Genomic DNA, 16,469 nt, shown 5'->3' on the forward strand with positions numbered 1-16,469 from the left:
CAATTTATCTACATGTTTAAACACAAAAACATGGCCATCGTTTGTCGGAAGGTGTAGAGTCTCTGATGTAAAGGGTACCACTTTTTGGCACTCGCTCATTGGAGAACCAATCATAGCGGTAAGGCAGGGCGGAGCTAGACACAATATTGTCCCTTCAGTGGATTAGGACTAAGGTATGAACCTCTTTGAGACCATTTCCAAAAAAGGGACACTCGGCTGCCCGATGATGTCATCACGACAGGTTCACACAACACATAACAGCGAAGGCGGCGGTATCCAAGAGACAGATGTATCCACGCTGTGAAGGGCCATGAGGCGACTGCCGTATGTTTCCACTTGCACCCCGGATGGCCTCTTGCATGCTGAGCGGTCACACAGGAAAGCAGAGGATGACTGCTGGTCCACAGGCCAATGACCATAGACCAGGCGGAAAGTGGCCCTGGGATCATTTAGGGTGGGGGGGAAAAGGGACTTATCGTCTTCACATGTAAACATCATTTTAAACTAAAAATGTGTTGCCCACGTTTCAACACTTATCGTTTCTTGAGGGATAGGCATGGAACAAAATTGTGGAAAACATGTCGAAAAAATTGACAAGACCTTAATGAAGTCATTGATTTATTTTGAAATATTATATTGATTTAGATGGCAGAAAATACTAAAGGAAGGTGTTTATTTATTTATTAGAAAAAGCACTACATACAGTGTGTAGCTAAACTGAATCAACAGCTCCCCTGCTGGTAGCAGCTGAGTATTGCATTCAGTTTTATCTCAATGGCTTTAAATGGTTTCATCTTAAGTGTATTGGGGGCATGTGACAAAATTATGTAACATACGGGAAACAATTACGTCAAACTAATAAATTCATTGTCATTTAAAAAAAATATAATTTAATCATATTATTAGATGGCAAAAAATAGAAACCTGTGTATTTTACCTGCATGCAGCCAGGTACTTTTTATTGGAGAAAAACCTTTACGGAATCAACAGCGCCCCTGCTGGTAGCAGCCAAGTATTGCACCCAGTTAGGTCTCAGTGGCTTTAAGTTGTTTCATCTCAAGTGTTTTCTGTTAGGGATGGGCGCATGTGAGAAAATTATGGAAACTAAATGGGAAAAATGAGAAATGAATAACATCAATGTCAATGAAAAAAAAAAATTTAAATCATATTTTCAGATTTAGTTTTTTTGGAGAAAAATATTGACTGAACTTGCACCTCCCCCTGCTGGTGGCAGCCAAGTATTGCACTTTGCATCACTGACTTTAAGATGAAACAAACAAATTCACCCCTGATAAAAATCGCCAACATTCCAAATCACTTCATTGAATAAATCAAGTATTTTGAAACTGCTGCCTACTAGTGGCCTGGCAGAAATATTACTGCATTGCCAGACATTTTATTGCAGGTTTGTAGGTGGAACTTTTCAAAAATCTTTTTTTTTTTTTTTTTTTTTACTAAATTGTTGCGACATACTGTAAATCCATTTTTAGAGCAGAACGCCAATGCAGCACAGCCAGTCCTGACTCTTCTGTTTTGTCCTTTCTGTGGTCAGTGAGGCTCTGGACGGACCATTTCACAACCTGATGACTTTCTCAGGACATGACGTGCGCGCACACACACACACACACACACACACACACACACACACACACACGGCTTCTTTGTCGAGGGAGTCTTCTGGCGCTCGCTGTGTACATCACAACGCGGCCCACTCGCTTCCCACACTGTGAAAAAGAAATCTTCTCTATCGACTCTTCTCTCCTTTATATCATCATCATCATGATTCACACACTTGAACGTATCCCTAACAGGGCCACCAGTTCAACACATGATTGTTTTTGATGATGGTGACCTTTATGAGGAATGTGAAGACCTGAGGGAGTTCAAGTATGCTGTATTTAAGCTGCTGGACCACTCGGAGGCTCTGCATCATCCAGTTCTATAGTGAGTCTGACTGTTTCCATGACCATGCAGATTGCACATTTCCCTCACCCTCTATCAAAGTCAGCGTTCTGATGCAACCCATAATAGAGAGAGGATGCACTGTAATCATGCGGAGATTAAACAGCAGCTTCCTTTTTAACGTCCGTCAGAGGAAATTGCTTTCAACGGCGGATCACGAGACAGAAGACACAAAGAAAGGGTGCTTGTGATGCACCGAGAGAGTGACCAATGGGTTGCTGTCACGGCTGTGGATGGTATAGCCAAAAAAGATGTAATACTGGGGGAAAATCGGGCAAAAAGATCCAGAAAAAGGGTCCATGTCCTGTGGTAGTGGTTAGTAGGAGCAGCATTAAGAGTGCTGAGGTGGTGCAACCAGACACACAACATGGCGGAATCAGGACATGCACTCCTTGCGATCCACTGCTCAAAATCCAAAACAAAAAGTGCTATTAAAGCAGATATGTCCATGGTGTGACGCCAGGGCCATGGTGGAGCGTTTGTCCACTCAATGCCCCATTTACAGTCACCCTGGCAAGCAATCGAGGGGGCAGTCTGTCCTAAATCAGCTGGTGTAGTAGGCTCCAGCCCCTGTTATGACCTTCAACGACATTTTTAAAAATGATCACAACATCTCATGGTGGAGCGTTCATCCTGCCCGGATTAGGATTATCCCCTTGCACTGAATTTTTCTTATGGAACTATTTGCCTAAACGTCGTCCATATTTCTCGGGGTATGATTAAGAAGACTTGTGCAGAGCGTTATCTTTCTTTGTATCCATACAGTAAATACTGTATGTGGCTAGAGCTCATTAGTCATTATTAGGAGAGTTTTAATCCCCTTCTCTTTTTACTGCTTATAAAGGCCCTTGCTTTCTATCCTGTTAAACTCTTTCTTTTTAATAAGATAAGAACATGCTACACCGAGTGGTCTGTGATATAAAAAAAGTACGCAGTATTGTCAAAGAAAATTCCTTTTGGCCTATTCCGGTTACTTTAAAAATCAACAGGTCCTCCTGACGGCTAACAGATGAGTGGATTCTCGCAGGTCCTTAACAAGAGCAACAAACCAAAGAGGGAAAGCAGCTCAAAAGCAGAGGGTTCAATACTGCGCACGATATAAATTGGTTACTCTACTGAGCGTGGTCTGGATACAAAGAGGCCGTCTCTGTGAATACCTGGGTGAGTTCCCCTCGCCCCGGATTTAGTAGCCTCACCCGCAACGGGGGAGATTAACAGGAGGTTTGCATGCGTGAAAGAGAAGAAGTGTCAAGAGGACGTTTTTGTTCAACGTAGCGGCGCTAAGTGCATCTATGACAACCTCAGGCGGCGTGAAAGACGTATCGCGTACAGAGCAAAAAGAGATGGCGTCATACTGACCTCGGCGTGTCCACCGGCATTGAGGAGCTTGTTGCAGCGGTCGCACTTGAGACACAGCTTGTGCCAGTCCTTGCCCAGCGACGACACTTTCTCAGCTGCACAGGGAGAGGACACACAAAGATTTGTTGTGTTAGCGCCACAAAGCACAAACTCAACAAGGGGCTTTATTCTAAAGGGGGGGTGGGCATTCACTGTACAGAAGAATGATGCACTCACAATCCTGTCATCATTCCAAGCCAGTGATTACTGTGAGTACTGGGAATGCCTGTGTACCAGACAGGATGCTGTAGTGATGTCATCATGGGACACACAGACAGTGATGACAGTCCCAGTCCAGCTGGAAAAGTAGGGGCGGGGGTGTCTAACCCACATCCTTTGTGTAAGTCCCCTCCCCCACTTTACAGATCACCCATCCTGCCTCAGACAACCCCCCCCTCCCAGACATGCCAAGGGCACTATTAATACTCTCTCCAATAATAAGTCTACCAGCACACAATGGGCTCCAAGGAAGTGTGTGGACCACAGAAGAAAAAAAGACTTCCCTTATCGCGGTGGGACACAAATAACCGGATGCTGGCTTCCCTATGCACCCCCGCCCCATTCAAAAATCACACCAGCAACATGCTAACACCGCTGACCTAAGAATATCCCGTCAAATTCTTGTGATCGAACCATAAAAGGGATGAAGACAAAGTCCAGACTTAAGCCTGGACTGCTAACGTTAGCCGGAAGCATTCATGAAGCAATTTCATTGATTGATTAGTCAACATGAAGTGAGGTATCGATTGTTATTTATCTTCAAAGCAAAGGGTGTCCAGACTCTTTCCAGCAAGGGACACATAGTGAAAAATGAAAGGATGCAACTTTGCCACTTTGATATTTTGTAAAGCAACACATGTAGATATGCTAGCAAGTTCTACATAGTCCAAGGAAAAACTGCATCTCAGCTTTGTGATGGAGGTGAAAAAGCAAATTATAGACTTTGGTCTTTGCTCTTCTTATCCCATTTTTGCTGGGTGACTTTATGACTTTCTTTGAGTACATTAATATGTACTCAAAGAAAGTCATAAATATGACTTTATTCCCATAATATTTTGACTTTATTTCCATCATATGATGATATTTTCCCAGGGATGTCCGATAATATCGACCCACCGATATTATCTGCCCAATATAGGCATAAAAATGTGATATCGGTTGATATCGGGATCAGGGTTAATAAGAATAAATTAATAAACACGTAACAGATCTATTCAATTTCAATAATATATATATATAAAAAATAAAATAATAATAATACAAAATAATAATGAGTTAATTTTTTGAAAGGCAACCACCATGGCAGCGCCGGTATTAAAATAAATAAATAAATACATATCTATGTCACACATATGGGTATTGGTTGACATTGAAATCGGAAATTGAGTGTTGGACAATATCGGCAAATCGGATATTAGCAAAAAAGCCAATATCCGACATCCCTACTTTTCCACCGACCTAATTTTCCAAAGATTTTAAATTTTTGTTTGTTTCTCATACCATGGCTTAAAAAAAACACAATTTCCCTTTAATATTTCAACGCTTTGCTACTAAAATTACATTTCCCCCTCATAATTATACAAGTTTATTCTCGTAAAATTAAGACATTTTCCTCTATAAAATATGACTATTTTCTCTTAATATTTTGACTTTATTCTCGTCAAATTACAGGAGTATTTTCCATTTCTGCTGGTGTTTATTTTTCCAATCATTTCAACTTTGTTCTTATAAATTTTCTTCTCGTAATTACGACTTTATTCCCTTAATATTTAGACTTTATTCCCGATATACAACTTTTTTTGTTGTTTCGTTTCCTTTCTCATAATATTCCGACTTTAAAAAATAATTTTTCTTTAACATTTCCTCATAATGCTAAAATAATTACTTAAAATGATATTTCATATACGTTATTCCCATAAAATTACAACTCATCTATGGGAAGTACTGGCATGGAAACAAACAGAAGTAACAATCCTCGCGAGATTGTTCTGCAAAGGTTTAAAAAAATCGATTAATTGGTTGTTTGTTTTTCATTCAAAATCATTTTATTTATTTATTTATTTATTTATTATTTTTTCATTAATTTGTGTAAAATAATGGAATTATTTTAATATTACCCTTTGAGAAAAGGAAACGTTTAAAGAAAATAATGTAAATAATTTCTAGAACTCTGACTTCTTTTTACATTTGTATGATCGTTTTGAATACTAAAATATCATCTACAGGTTTTGTAGTGGTCACACTTTGACTGACACTGTCCAGGTATACTTTGGAATAGTTTTTTATAAGAATAATTGGATTGAAAGCTGCACAAACCAATCAACAGATTAATCAGGGAAACTCCCACTTTAACTTTAGCTAAAATGACACAGCATGGCTGCCTTGTTGGACGAAAATGAGCACTGCGGGATGGCTCATGTTGGCCAGTTCACAGGGAGTTCCTAAAATCTCACATCACTGCAACATTTGCTCAAACAGTCCATGCTACCATCCCAAGGCGCCCCCATTAGGGATTAAAGAAAAACAGCGCTGTAAATTAAAAAAAAAGCAACAACGCCAGCACTTTGCTTGTTTACAAAACAAACACACACACCTCAGCATGGGACTTGCGTTCCAGCTGTCCACTTTATCACCAACCAGTGAGCCCAAACATTTTCACCCTTTGCGTGACAACAGTGAGATGTCCTACAATAACAATTAGGGTTGGTCCTATCCGACAATCAGGATCGATACAAGTCAAGTGTACTGGATTGCATGGCGGGAAAAAATACTTAACCCATCTGGAAAAAAATGTGTGTTTGACTTCATTCAGTTTCCTTTGGCGTCTTTGTAAAGTGCTGCTGTGTCTGGTGACCAATCAAAAAATGCTATTAATAGCCGTGTGTGTTTAAAGTTGAAATAAAAAGCAGCAGCAGCAGCAGCAGCAACATTGCGTAACTTGAGTCATGTTGTGAGCAATTTCATTTCTTCCTTCAGGGAGCAGAATATTTGTTGCACATGCTGTTTTTATTTATGTCTCCGTTACGCAAGGCATGTGCATACATACTGTATCTATTACGATAACAACAAATGACAAAAGAGGATTGGCACTGGTATACAACAGGGTGTCCAAAGTACGGCCTGGGGGCCATTTGCAGCCTGTGGGCAAGAAAAATAAAAATAAAAAAAAATTAAATTAAATTAAAAAAAAAAGCTAAAATGGAAAAATCCAGAGTAACTTTACTAGAATAAAGTCAAACTAGTTGAATAAAGCTGAAATATTAAAGAAGAAGACTTTTTTTTTTTTTAAGAGAAACAAAATGAATAAAAAAGGTTTAATTTTTGGAAAATTCTGCTGCGGGAAAACGTAAGATTACAGGAACAAAGTCAAAATATAATGGGAATAATGTCATAATTGTGAGAAGAAAGTTGAAATAGTTGTAATATTAAAAAAAAGAAAAAATCAGATGTAATTTGATAACAATAAAGCCAAAATACTGAGCGAAAAACGTATTATAATGATGGAAGAGTGGCAATTTTAAAAGAACTCCCAGTATTATGAGGGAAAATGTCATTTTAGTCGGCTCAGCAGACTATGCATTAGCAATGGGGAGAATGTACACTACTGTATGTAATGTGGAGAATAGAGTGCGCTTGGGTGAAAATCACATGAAAAACTCTACAGCTCATGACCACTACAATGACATTAAGAGCGAAGTAAACACACGCGGCAGCTTTGCTAACGGCCTCCTTAACTACTAATAATCGGTATTGGTCCTGAAAAACCCATACCGGAGGATCTCGACCTGGTATACAACATTGCGGTATCAGACATGAAAAAGTGGTATAATGATAATGCCACCTGAAAGTAACTACAAAAATGTGCCTGGGAAGCTAAAAGACAGCCGTGGGTGCGTTTGATTTACTGCCTCGCGAATCTGAGGGACACCCGTCAACATCCTGACACCTCTGGGTTTAAAAATAGACCCACCAGCGAGACCCACTGTGCACTTGAGTGAATGAAAAGAGAGCATGATAAATGGAAAGCGGGGCATCATAAAAGCTGTCCCTTTTAACAGCTTGCTGCTGTTGTTATTGTGTGCGTGTGTGTTGTGTTGTTGTTGTTGTGGGAGTGGGGGGAGGTGGATGAGCGTCTGGCCCAGATGATGTTTGTTTCTGACCCCAGTGAAGCCGGCTTCCATCCTCATTATCCGTCATGTAGCGGCCAGGCGCGAAAAATGAGATGTCGAGGCTTGGCCTGTGCGGTTGCCGTAACAACGCCTGCACAAGCATTAAAGCCTTTGATAATGTGTTATTAGGTATGAGGTGCTACCAGCAGAGAGAACATGTAGCCTAGCAGGGTCAAATGTCATCATGGCACTCATTATGATACCTGCGACACTCTAAGCCGCTTAAGTGAATTTGCAGGATGCAGCTCGTCGGTTGGAGGTCAACCAGTCCTAATGTCATGCTGACATTTCAACCAAAAACACATTTTTGGTTGAGCATGTGGCACATGCTTCAAGTTACATTAAAGCCTATCACGGTTACACTTGCACAATTCCTCCTCCTGGAAGGATGCAACATTTAACATGTTAAGCAACATTTACCATTCCTAAATGTCATGTAAATGCAAAAAGAAGTCAACCCTGGTTAAAAAAAAAAAAAAAAAAACGCAACAAAACGGTCTTAACTCTTAACTAAGATTGATGCCGAAGGTGTACCGCAAATGTGTGTTACCTCACCTGTCTCATTCTGTGTTAAGTGTAAAAAGAAGTTAACCACTGTAGAACATAAAAACAAACAGCATTGCTTAACTTTGCTAAGTGAGCACTCCTATGATGACATCGGAGTCTTATTGGGTCTGGGGTCACCTGAGGGGTACTCGACTTTACAGGTTGTACCGTGTTTGCATAAACTTTGAAACTACTTCAAATGAGCTTCTTTGATAGGATATTACAAGAGAACATTAAATAAAAACATAAGCAGCCCATTTCTTCAAATTAATGAATAGATCAGCCGTCGACAGCAGCGAAGAAGGTTGAACCGAGACTCAACCAGGGTCGTCCTTCCACGTTGGTATTGTCCATGAAAGTCACAACGCATAAAAAACAAACCCAGGGGTTCTGATTTACACAGCGGATATATCCACAGCAGGGATGTCCGCCAGTCAGTGGTCGGACTCTCTTTTGACTCAATAAAATCGACCCTGGCACTGCGAGTGGGATGTAATGGCTTTGACAGATGCAGGAAGTCCACACAGGACTACTATTCAGTGAGAAAGTGAGATACAGCAGTTACAAATAATCATCACTGTGCTGTTTATGATGTAAGCATTGTTATTGTTGTTTGAGATCATGCCTGGTTGGGTTCTGTTCACCCTCCGGTACTGCGGACCCATCTGCTCACCGCTCGAAAGACAACACGTCCAAATCACGCCTCGCCAAAAGCGGCAGCTGAGTCCCTGCAAGGGGGCAAAGCAGGTCCAGAACGTGGACGGTATGACTGTCCTAATCAATGCCAGGAAGAAGGCAGAACAAAACAGCATTCTACAACCCGCTTGGAGACAATCCTGCCCCGGAAGGACCTATGGCTTAAGACAATGGACTTTCAATAAGACAATTGAAGGACCAACGTCAATTTAAACCAACATTGCTTCCTTTGTCGAAATAAGTCTGCAGAAAGATTCCTGGAGCTACTTTTAGCTTACCAAAAATCTGTATGGCTTTCTTTCAGTCCATTTTGAGGATTTTGACATTCCTGGTGTGTACTGATGCCTGCTAAAGCAAACTGACATCATTTTTTTTGCTAGGTTAAGCAAATCTGCCTCCAAATTGAATGTTTCTGTAGCGCAGAATCAACTACACTCGGGGTTACCGTGTGTGTGCAGCTTCCAGGCCTGATGCCGCGGTGTGTGTCTGTGCGCTTATTTTAACTGGGCTTCTCCCCGCAGCTGACGCAACCTCGTGGCAAAACTCAGTTCGGGAGGTCGTCTGTCGCCTCAGTCAAGGCGAGGTTCCCTCCCCAGGCTAATACCCCCACTTTCCCTCCCTCCCTACTTCAACTCCCTCTGTGGAGAAAAGAGGCCAACCTCATGAATCCGGGAGTCTGACGTAAATGGGCTGTAGTTAACTCGCATCCTGTCTGTGTTGGTCAAAAAAGCCGCGGGGAAAGGCAGCCCTGCCTTGGTGACTCGATTCTCAGCATCCCTACCCGGCCGTGTCAGGCAGTACACAGAATTTTGAGATTCAGTCCCACTTGCTAATGGAGAACTCCAATAGACGTCTCTTAGTAAGATTAAACACTTCAGAAGCAGACATCATGTGACGTTTTCTTTGGTCAAAGTTCACCCTTAAGAATTCTGTCCTGCTTGCAAAGTTCCCATCTGTAGTCAAACGTCACTACTTAGGAAAAATTCAAACAAAGTCTTGTCAAATGCTTTTTTATTAGGTTTGATGTTTGTAAGCGGATTTAAAATGCAAGTAGTTGCATTGCAAGGGCATCTTGCCACAATTGAAGGCCCTTAACTTAAGCATAGTTCAGATTTTTTGACATGAAGTTGTGTGACATACAACTTCCTGCGTGCAGTGTCTTGCCCTCACTAATGTCTCAGGTAGCATCCTCTGCCCACTTTCCTTCACACTGCGTAGACGTTCCACAACAAAAACAAACATGTCTGCCATGTGGAAGTTACTGGCCAACACATGCCATTAAAACGATCTTGCGGAGGGTAGTGCGTTAAAAAGGTTTAATTTAATTTGAAGAACACTTGATGGAGTATGGCAAGTTTTCGAGGCTCATGGTGTGATCATCAGTCAAACAGCAGCTAAAACGCTGGACAACACTCGCCCGTATGTTCCTGTCAGTCAGAAGACTAAGCAAATAACCCAAACAATAAATGAACTCATGGGAGAGGATGACCAGCCTTCATCAGCCGTGGAAGACAGAATTCGCCGGCTTCTACCACTTGGAACCCACGTACCCACTACTGGAAGTCCTGCTAGGGCTCCACCAATGTACTCTCACATCCCAAGTTTCCTTAAGGAAGGTGTCTCATCCTGTGTCAAGTTTCCCAAGTGATATACAGTATGTCCTCTTGAAAAAGTATTACTTTTTATTAAATAATTATAATTTTTTATTAGTAATTATCTGTTAGACACCCTGGCAGTTCGCGGACCTTGGAATTGTCCTGACTTTTCCCCCTTATACGCGACCCTTGGCCAATAGCACTTATCATAAATAAATTGAAAAAATTACAGTTAATCCATGGGATCAGTATTGATATCAGTCGATTTCACTCATGGATGATCGGTATCTGAATCGGCAGCATAGGTTAGGTTCACCAGGTTAGTGAAGTTAGTGCCTCTAACACCTTTACATCCATGCCACTTTAATACCTTTAGAGTGTGAGCTTTCGGCTGCAGGAATGACCATCACTGGGATGCTTTGACATAAGGTGGCCATGTATGGAGTGAAGTTCCCCATGTTGGTGAAGTTAGCACTTCCAATGTGTATGCATCTCCAAAAATTAGACACCCTTTTAAAGCACGAGTTTTCAGCTACTGGACATACAGTCACTACTCTGATTAGGAAGCATTCCGACCTCGATCCGATCCATCTGGAGAATGAACAAATCGACTAAGATTCTAAGTTAAGTAAATCCAGGTGGTAAACTGTTGCAACAATTGACTTACCAAACACAACCCTTTGGTTTAGCAAGTATATAGTTAGCATGTCATCTTGGAACGCATTTTGATTTGCATGGATTTCATTTTTATTTTTATTATTTTTTTAAAAAAGGAACCCGAACCAGGTGGGAAACAGACCCTGCACTGATTCGGACCACTTCATACGTGAAAGCACCCTCACTCAGATAGCATCGTGGCTCCTGTGTGGTTCTTTGGTTACATGGGAGGTGATGCCAATGCCAGGTCAAATGGTTTCACCTGTGTCAAATCATTATCTACGACCAAGTGGCACCTCCATTAGGGGATCGCATTTGTTTCTCCCAAAAGGCAGAGGACAGGGACCGTCACTGAGTGGCTAGTGGCCGTTGGCAGGGTTATGCAACGGCACAGTGCGGGAGGCAGCGACTCAAGAAACGACCCTTACATAACCGGCGAGAAGCATTCATGCAGCCACCGCTGGGCAGCCAAGTGGAAAACAGGGTACTCTAACGTTGACGGAGGATAAAAAGGGATATTGTGTGGTGGGGCTTGGCGTGAGAGTGCCATTTGAAAAAAACTGGGGGAGGAAAAGGTGTGGGAAAGAGCACGGTCCGGCAAAAAGAGGATGAAGGTATTCTCGCCTGAAACGTGCAGACAGAAAAAGCCTTGTGTGAAGGGAAATGTCGTCTGTAATTAAAATGCATGAGGCGCTTTGGGAGATGCTTGTTTAAATAAAGGCCAGTCATCGCAGCCCGTTTGCCTCAGGCCTCCAAAGAAATGGGATGTGGAATTCTGGGCCCAAGGCAACACTGACCCACCGCGTATCGGGACCACAAAATAAAAAAGAGAGCAGAGGAAGAATGTCCCAGCAGAGTTGCAATTAACGCCTTGTTTACTCACTCAGATGCATCTTAGTTTGTTAGGGAGGTTAAACACTTGGATATCAATTATCTCACATTTGCATGACAATGTCCATCTCAATTATTAGGTTCCCCAGGTTAGCAATATCTCTGCATCCCCACAACTTGGATAACCTTAGAGCATTAGAGTAGAGTTTTCATCTACTGGACAGACCATCGCTAGGCTGAAATAATGAATGGAGTGAAGTTCCTCAGGTACAGCAAAGTTAGCGCACCAATACGTCTGATTGTCATATCTACAGTGTGGGGATTTTCAGCGAGTGGATCTGCCGCCAAGGAGGGCTACTTTGACATACTTGATATAGGGAATGGAGTGAGTTTCCCAAGGTGAATGGAGTGAGGTTCCCAAGGTTGGCAAAGTTAGTGCCTGTAATACCTTTTGCATTTTACATCTATAGGACTGAAAAGGAGGCTGCTTCAGCATAAAGTAACATAATGAATGGAGTGAGGTTCCTGAGGAAGTCAAAGTTAACGCCTGTATTCCCTCTATATCCCTTCAACTTTAATATATCGGGAGCAGGTGTTTTCTTCTGCAGGACTGTCAGCTGACTGCACTGATATACTCACATGGCGTGTATGTTATACTGACTGGAGTGAGGTTTCCCAGGTTGGCAAAGTTAGCGGACCTAATGTCTATGTATCGCTACAAAATCAATACTGTTGTTGAGTGTGACTTTTCAGGTGCGAGACTGTCACCAGACTGACTTTAAGTAAATAGAGGTATGTTCTCCATAGGTTAGCACACAAATACTTACAGTATGCATCCACTCAACTTCAGTATTTTGAGAGCGGGTATTGGGACTCTCCATAACCCTGACACCGTTAGTACTGGTCATAAAACCTACAGCTGCTTTCAACTGGTGGAAATTGGAAGCAATGAAGGCGCATATTAAAAGTAGTTTTAGCTGTATGGATATCAAATTGACACAGGCGCTTGCGTTCTGGCTTACTTTCTTCCATCGGAGGTGTGCTAGCCTCATTATAAGAAACCGTTTATGGCGACCCTTGACGCGGGAGCGCCAAGTTAATACTTTTTAAGTCGGCCAACGCTGAAGCAGACACGTTACATCAAAACAACACCTGGCACGGTGGCCGTCCTAATGCAAGGAAATAATCTCAGTTTATTTGGCTCTTGGAAGATCAATCAGCAACACTCCTAAACCGCAAGTTTGTAAAAAAAAGTTCAAATGCAGTGAAAATAGCAGCGTTTAGCGGCAATGAAAGCAGAACACTCTGCTTTTAAAAAACAGCTGCGCATTCAAAAAGTAACCAATGGAAAGTTCTACAAACATGTCAGACTGTGGTGCACCGCCACCATGGACCATGTGACGTTTTTCTGGCAGGGCGGCTGTCAAGTGCTTTGACTTTTTGCCTGCCTGATCCAATGAATGGCAGCACCAACAGCTGCTTGTGGGCTGATTGCTGCTATGAGCTGCTCGCCACAAACCACCAAAGGCATTAAAAGGTCCTAAATTTTACTGTTTTTCACCAGTTTTAAATGCGTCTCAGGAGGGTGCCACTAAAGTGTACAGGAAGTGTGTCAACCTTGATGCTGGAATTTCGACGGTTTAAAAATGCTTTTAGTAAGCACCCTACACTGTAACTGCACCAACGTAACAGATGCCATACATCACATACAACAACGTAAGAAGTGGGACAGGAGGACACAAACCCTAGCAAAAGGGATGAGGCCGATACCATCCTGTTCTAACTCACGTATAGGAAATTTGCAATATCATCTGCGGACATCACAAACTTCTAACAGTCCACATTGCTACAATTAATGATGATGTAGGGACCCAGAAGTTATGCAAGATGCTCGGTCCGGCCCTTTTAGCGGGACAGGAAACGCCCACATTCTCTAATTCTTTCAACTGTGAAATAACTATGAAAGTCTAAATGTAAGTTGAACAATTTATTCTATTTGGATCGAATACAAACAATTGTAACACCAGCACTGGAGAGGACGGTCAGCCGGGCGTGTTTGTCAATACATGAGGTGATGTCATCTAGCTTGGGGCGGGTCACATGCGAAGGAGGTCTTTCCCCTCATGACATCGTGAAAAGCCACGACTTCAAAAGTGAGCGTTCTCACGCCACGGTGCTCATAAACAGGCTCTAGGCACACATATTGCAGTTGGAACATCACTAAAAACGCTAAAATCGTTGAGTTGCTGTGGCTTACGCCGCTAACCTTTGGGACTAGGCGGTGCGTTGTTGGAGCTGCAGAGAGTGGACTCATCGAAAACATAACCTCGCCACGTTACTCCCTCTTCATCCCACTCATCCCGTGCGCCTTGTCATGTGTTTATTCTGCAACCTCCCGCGCAACGACTTCAATAATGCAGTGAACGCCTCCCTACACGTTGATTGGGCGCATGTGCACCAACGCAGGCTCCTCATAGCTCATGCTTGTTATCCTCATTATCTTTACGTCAACACAGCCCCTGGTGGCGTGCGCGCCCCACCCAACGAGACACACCCCAACCTTAAATAACTCCCCATTATGCTGTTACATAAATGTTTGATTTAAAAAAAAAAAAAAAAAACATGGGAGGAGCAGTCAGTCTTTTATGGCTTTATCTCCATCTTGATACGATTCCCCGCCAGTGACTTTTCGGGAGCCAGAGGATGAGCAGCAGCTGTGTGGCGTTCACTGTCACACCGCTTACATAAGCGTCCATCCGCTCATATAATTGATTCGAAACGCACATGATGTGGTGTGCTGTGAAGTGCAGAGGAAGATGAGAGCGCAGCAAAAAAAAAAAAAATAAAAAAACATTAACAGCAGATTATTACAGTGCAGTGCAGCTGGACCCCAAAAAATTAAACACAGCAAATCTGCATGATTGAATCTGTTGTTAATCTGCTTTTCTGCACTGTAAACAGATGCTTTGAGTTGGGAGTCCGTGGTTTTTTGCCCAGGTGTGTGCAGATATATAAAAGATGCATGATGTTTACATGGTTTCTTCGCACAGATGTGAGTGGACATATGGTGGGTTTTTTGCCCTCTTGGCAAGACTGTGATTCTCTTGCAGGGCGACTGCCAAGCTTCAGTGTTTACCAAAACAACAAATTAAAAATGGCAGCAATCAGTGTCAGACTAGGATAAATCCTGCACCAAGTAGCATTGCAAAATATGCGCAGGTTATCAGTCAAATGTGCATTTTAGCATTTAAATCAACAAAGCATCATCAGTTTGTTTGCTTGTGGGGTTTGGGCTTGTGTTAACCTCATGGCTTTACTAAACTTTGTCCTGGTGGATTATTTACACACACCCTGTAAGCCGTTTTCTTAAAAAGAATAGTACAGGGGTGTTGTACATTTTAACTTTAAATGGATGGATGGATGGATGGATACAGTGTCATTCAAACCCAGCAAAAGTGTTCATTTGCCAATTCTAATCAAATTTCCCGCCCAAGAATCTAACTGAATATCTAGGTTTATTTCATATCAGAATTGAAGTCACCATATTAGCTATGAACTGAAACTAGTACACAGTAGACTAGTGTACAAAACCTCGCTTAGCAGCATGTTTTGGCTAACAGCAGACATCCCCATCATGTGACAATAATAATTAATTTCCACAGCCGGAAACCACACAAAGCGACAATTACTCACCGAAGTAGACCGTCTTGTCACACTTGGGGCATTTCGAAGCCATGCTCGGCGTTTCTGAATGGTGCTAAGAATGGAGATTTGGTGGTTCGTTTGACCGTCAAAGACGTGCACCTTGTGCCTTCTGTGTTCTCTGGTGTCCACCACACACAAGTAGCGTCCCGCTCAGCTCGGCCACGAGCATCTATTCGCTCAACGGATGCTCATTTGCATAGCCGCGCCCCCCACCAGCAGCATGTCCGCGTTGGCGGGGCCTTCATGTACATCGGGAAATCTGAGAATCACATTAGATAGAACGATAAAACGATAGACGGATAGTTGGATTTTATTGTATTAATTTACTATTAAAGTAATTTTAGATTTGTGGATTAAGATTGGAATGATGAATTTATTAAAAAGAGTCAAATATTAAATATGTTGCAATGCGACAAAAAAATATTAGATCAGGTCAAATTAGATACTAATATATTAAGATTGTTATGATAATGATCATTATGAAGCACATTATCATTTACTAAGTAAAGTTCTCTTTTTACTATAACAAAAACATTAACAAATAAAATGTGACAAATGTTGGAATGTGTGATTTTTTAAAAAATAAAGTAAAATGATATCAAATGTCACACTTCTGATGATCATATATTACTATAGTTATGCTTTATATTTACTACTACTTACTATTTAGCTTTCTGCTGTATACTTAGTAATTATTGAGTTTTTATTAAATAATCACGAAATTAAATTTCCCTTTGTGGATGAACATTAGTATTATGACCACAATTAATAATAATTAAAGAATTATACACTTAAAAGTGTATAAAGTGTATAATGTGCAGCAAAATTAGTAGCAAAATAATTTTAAAAAATTATAGCCTGAACGTTCAGTAAGTAACTCATCTCATTCTTATGCAAATTAAAACAAACT

The 16,469-nt window shown here is 41.7% G+C and overlaps 1 protein-coding gene across 1 annotated transcript in view; it reads right to left on the minus strand.

Moving 5' to 3' along the window:
* The window catches only part of crip2 (cysteine-rich protein 2), a 21,165-nt gene extending 5,420 nt beyond the window's left edge, over nt 1-15,745 (minus strand). The window contains exons 1-2 of the mRNA XM_054795468.1: nt 15,548-15,745; nt 3,322-3,416 (exon numbers count right to left, since the gene is read on the minus strand). Coding sequence (XP_054651443.1) covers nt 3,322-3,416; nt 15,548-15,590 — 138 coding nt within the window. The 5' untranslated portion in view covers nt 15,591-15,745. The remainder of the gene's footprint in view (nt 1-3,321; nt 3,417-15,547) is intronic.
* Nucleotides 15,746-16,469: the final 724 nt, after the last annotated feature.

This window comes from Dunckerocampus dactyliophorus, chromosome 13 (genome assembly GCF_027744805.1).
Source record: "Dunckerocampus dactyliophorus isolate RoL2022-P2 chromosome 13, RoL_Ddac_1.1, whole genome shotgun sequence".
Classification (NCBI taxonomy): domain Eukaryota; kingdom Metazoa; phylum Chordata; class Actinopteri; order Syngnathiformes; family Syngnathidae; genus Dunckerocampus; species Dunckerocampus dactyliophorus.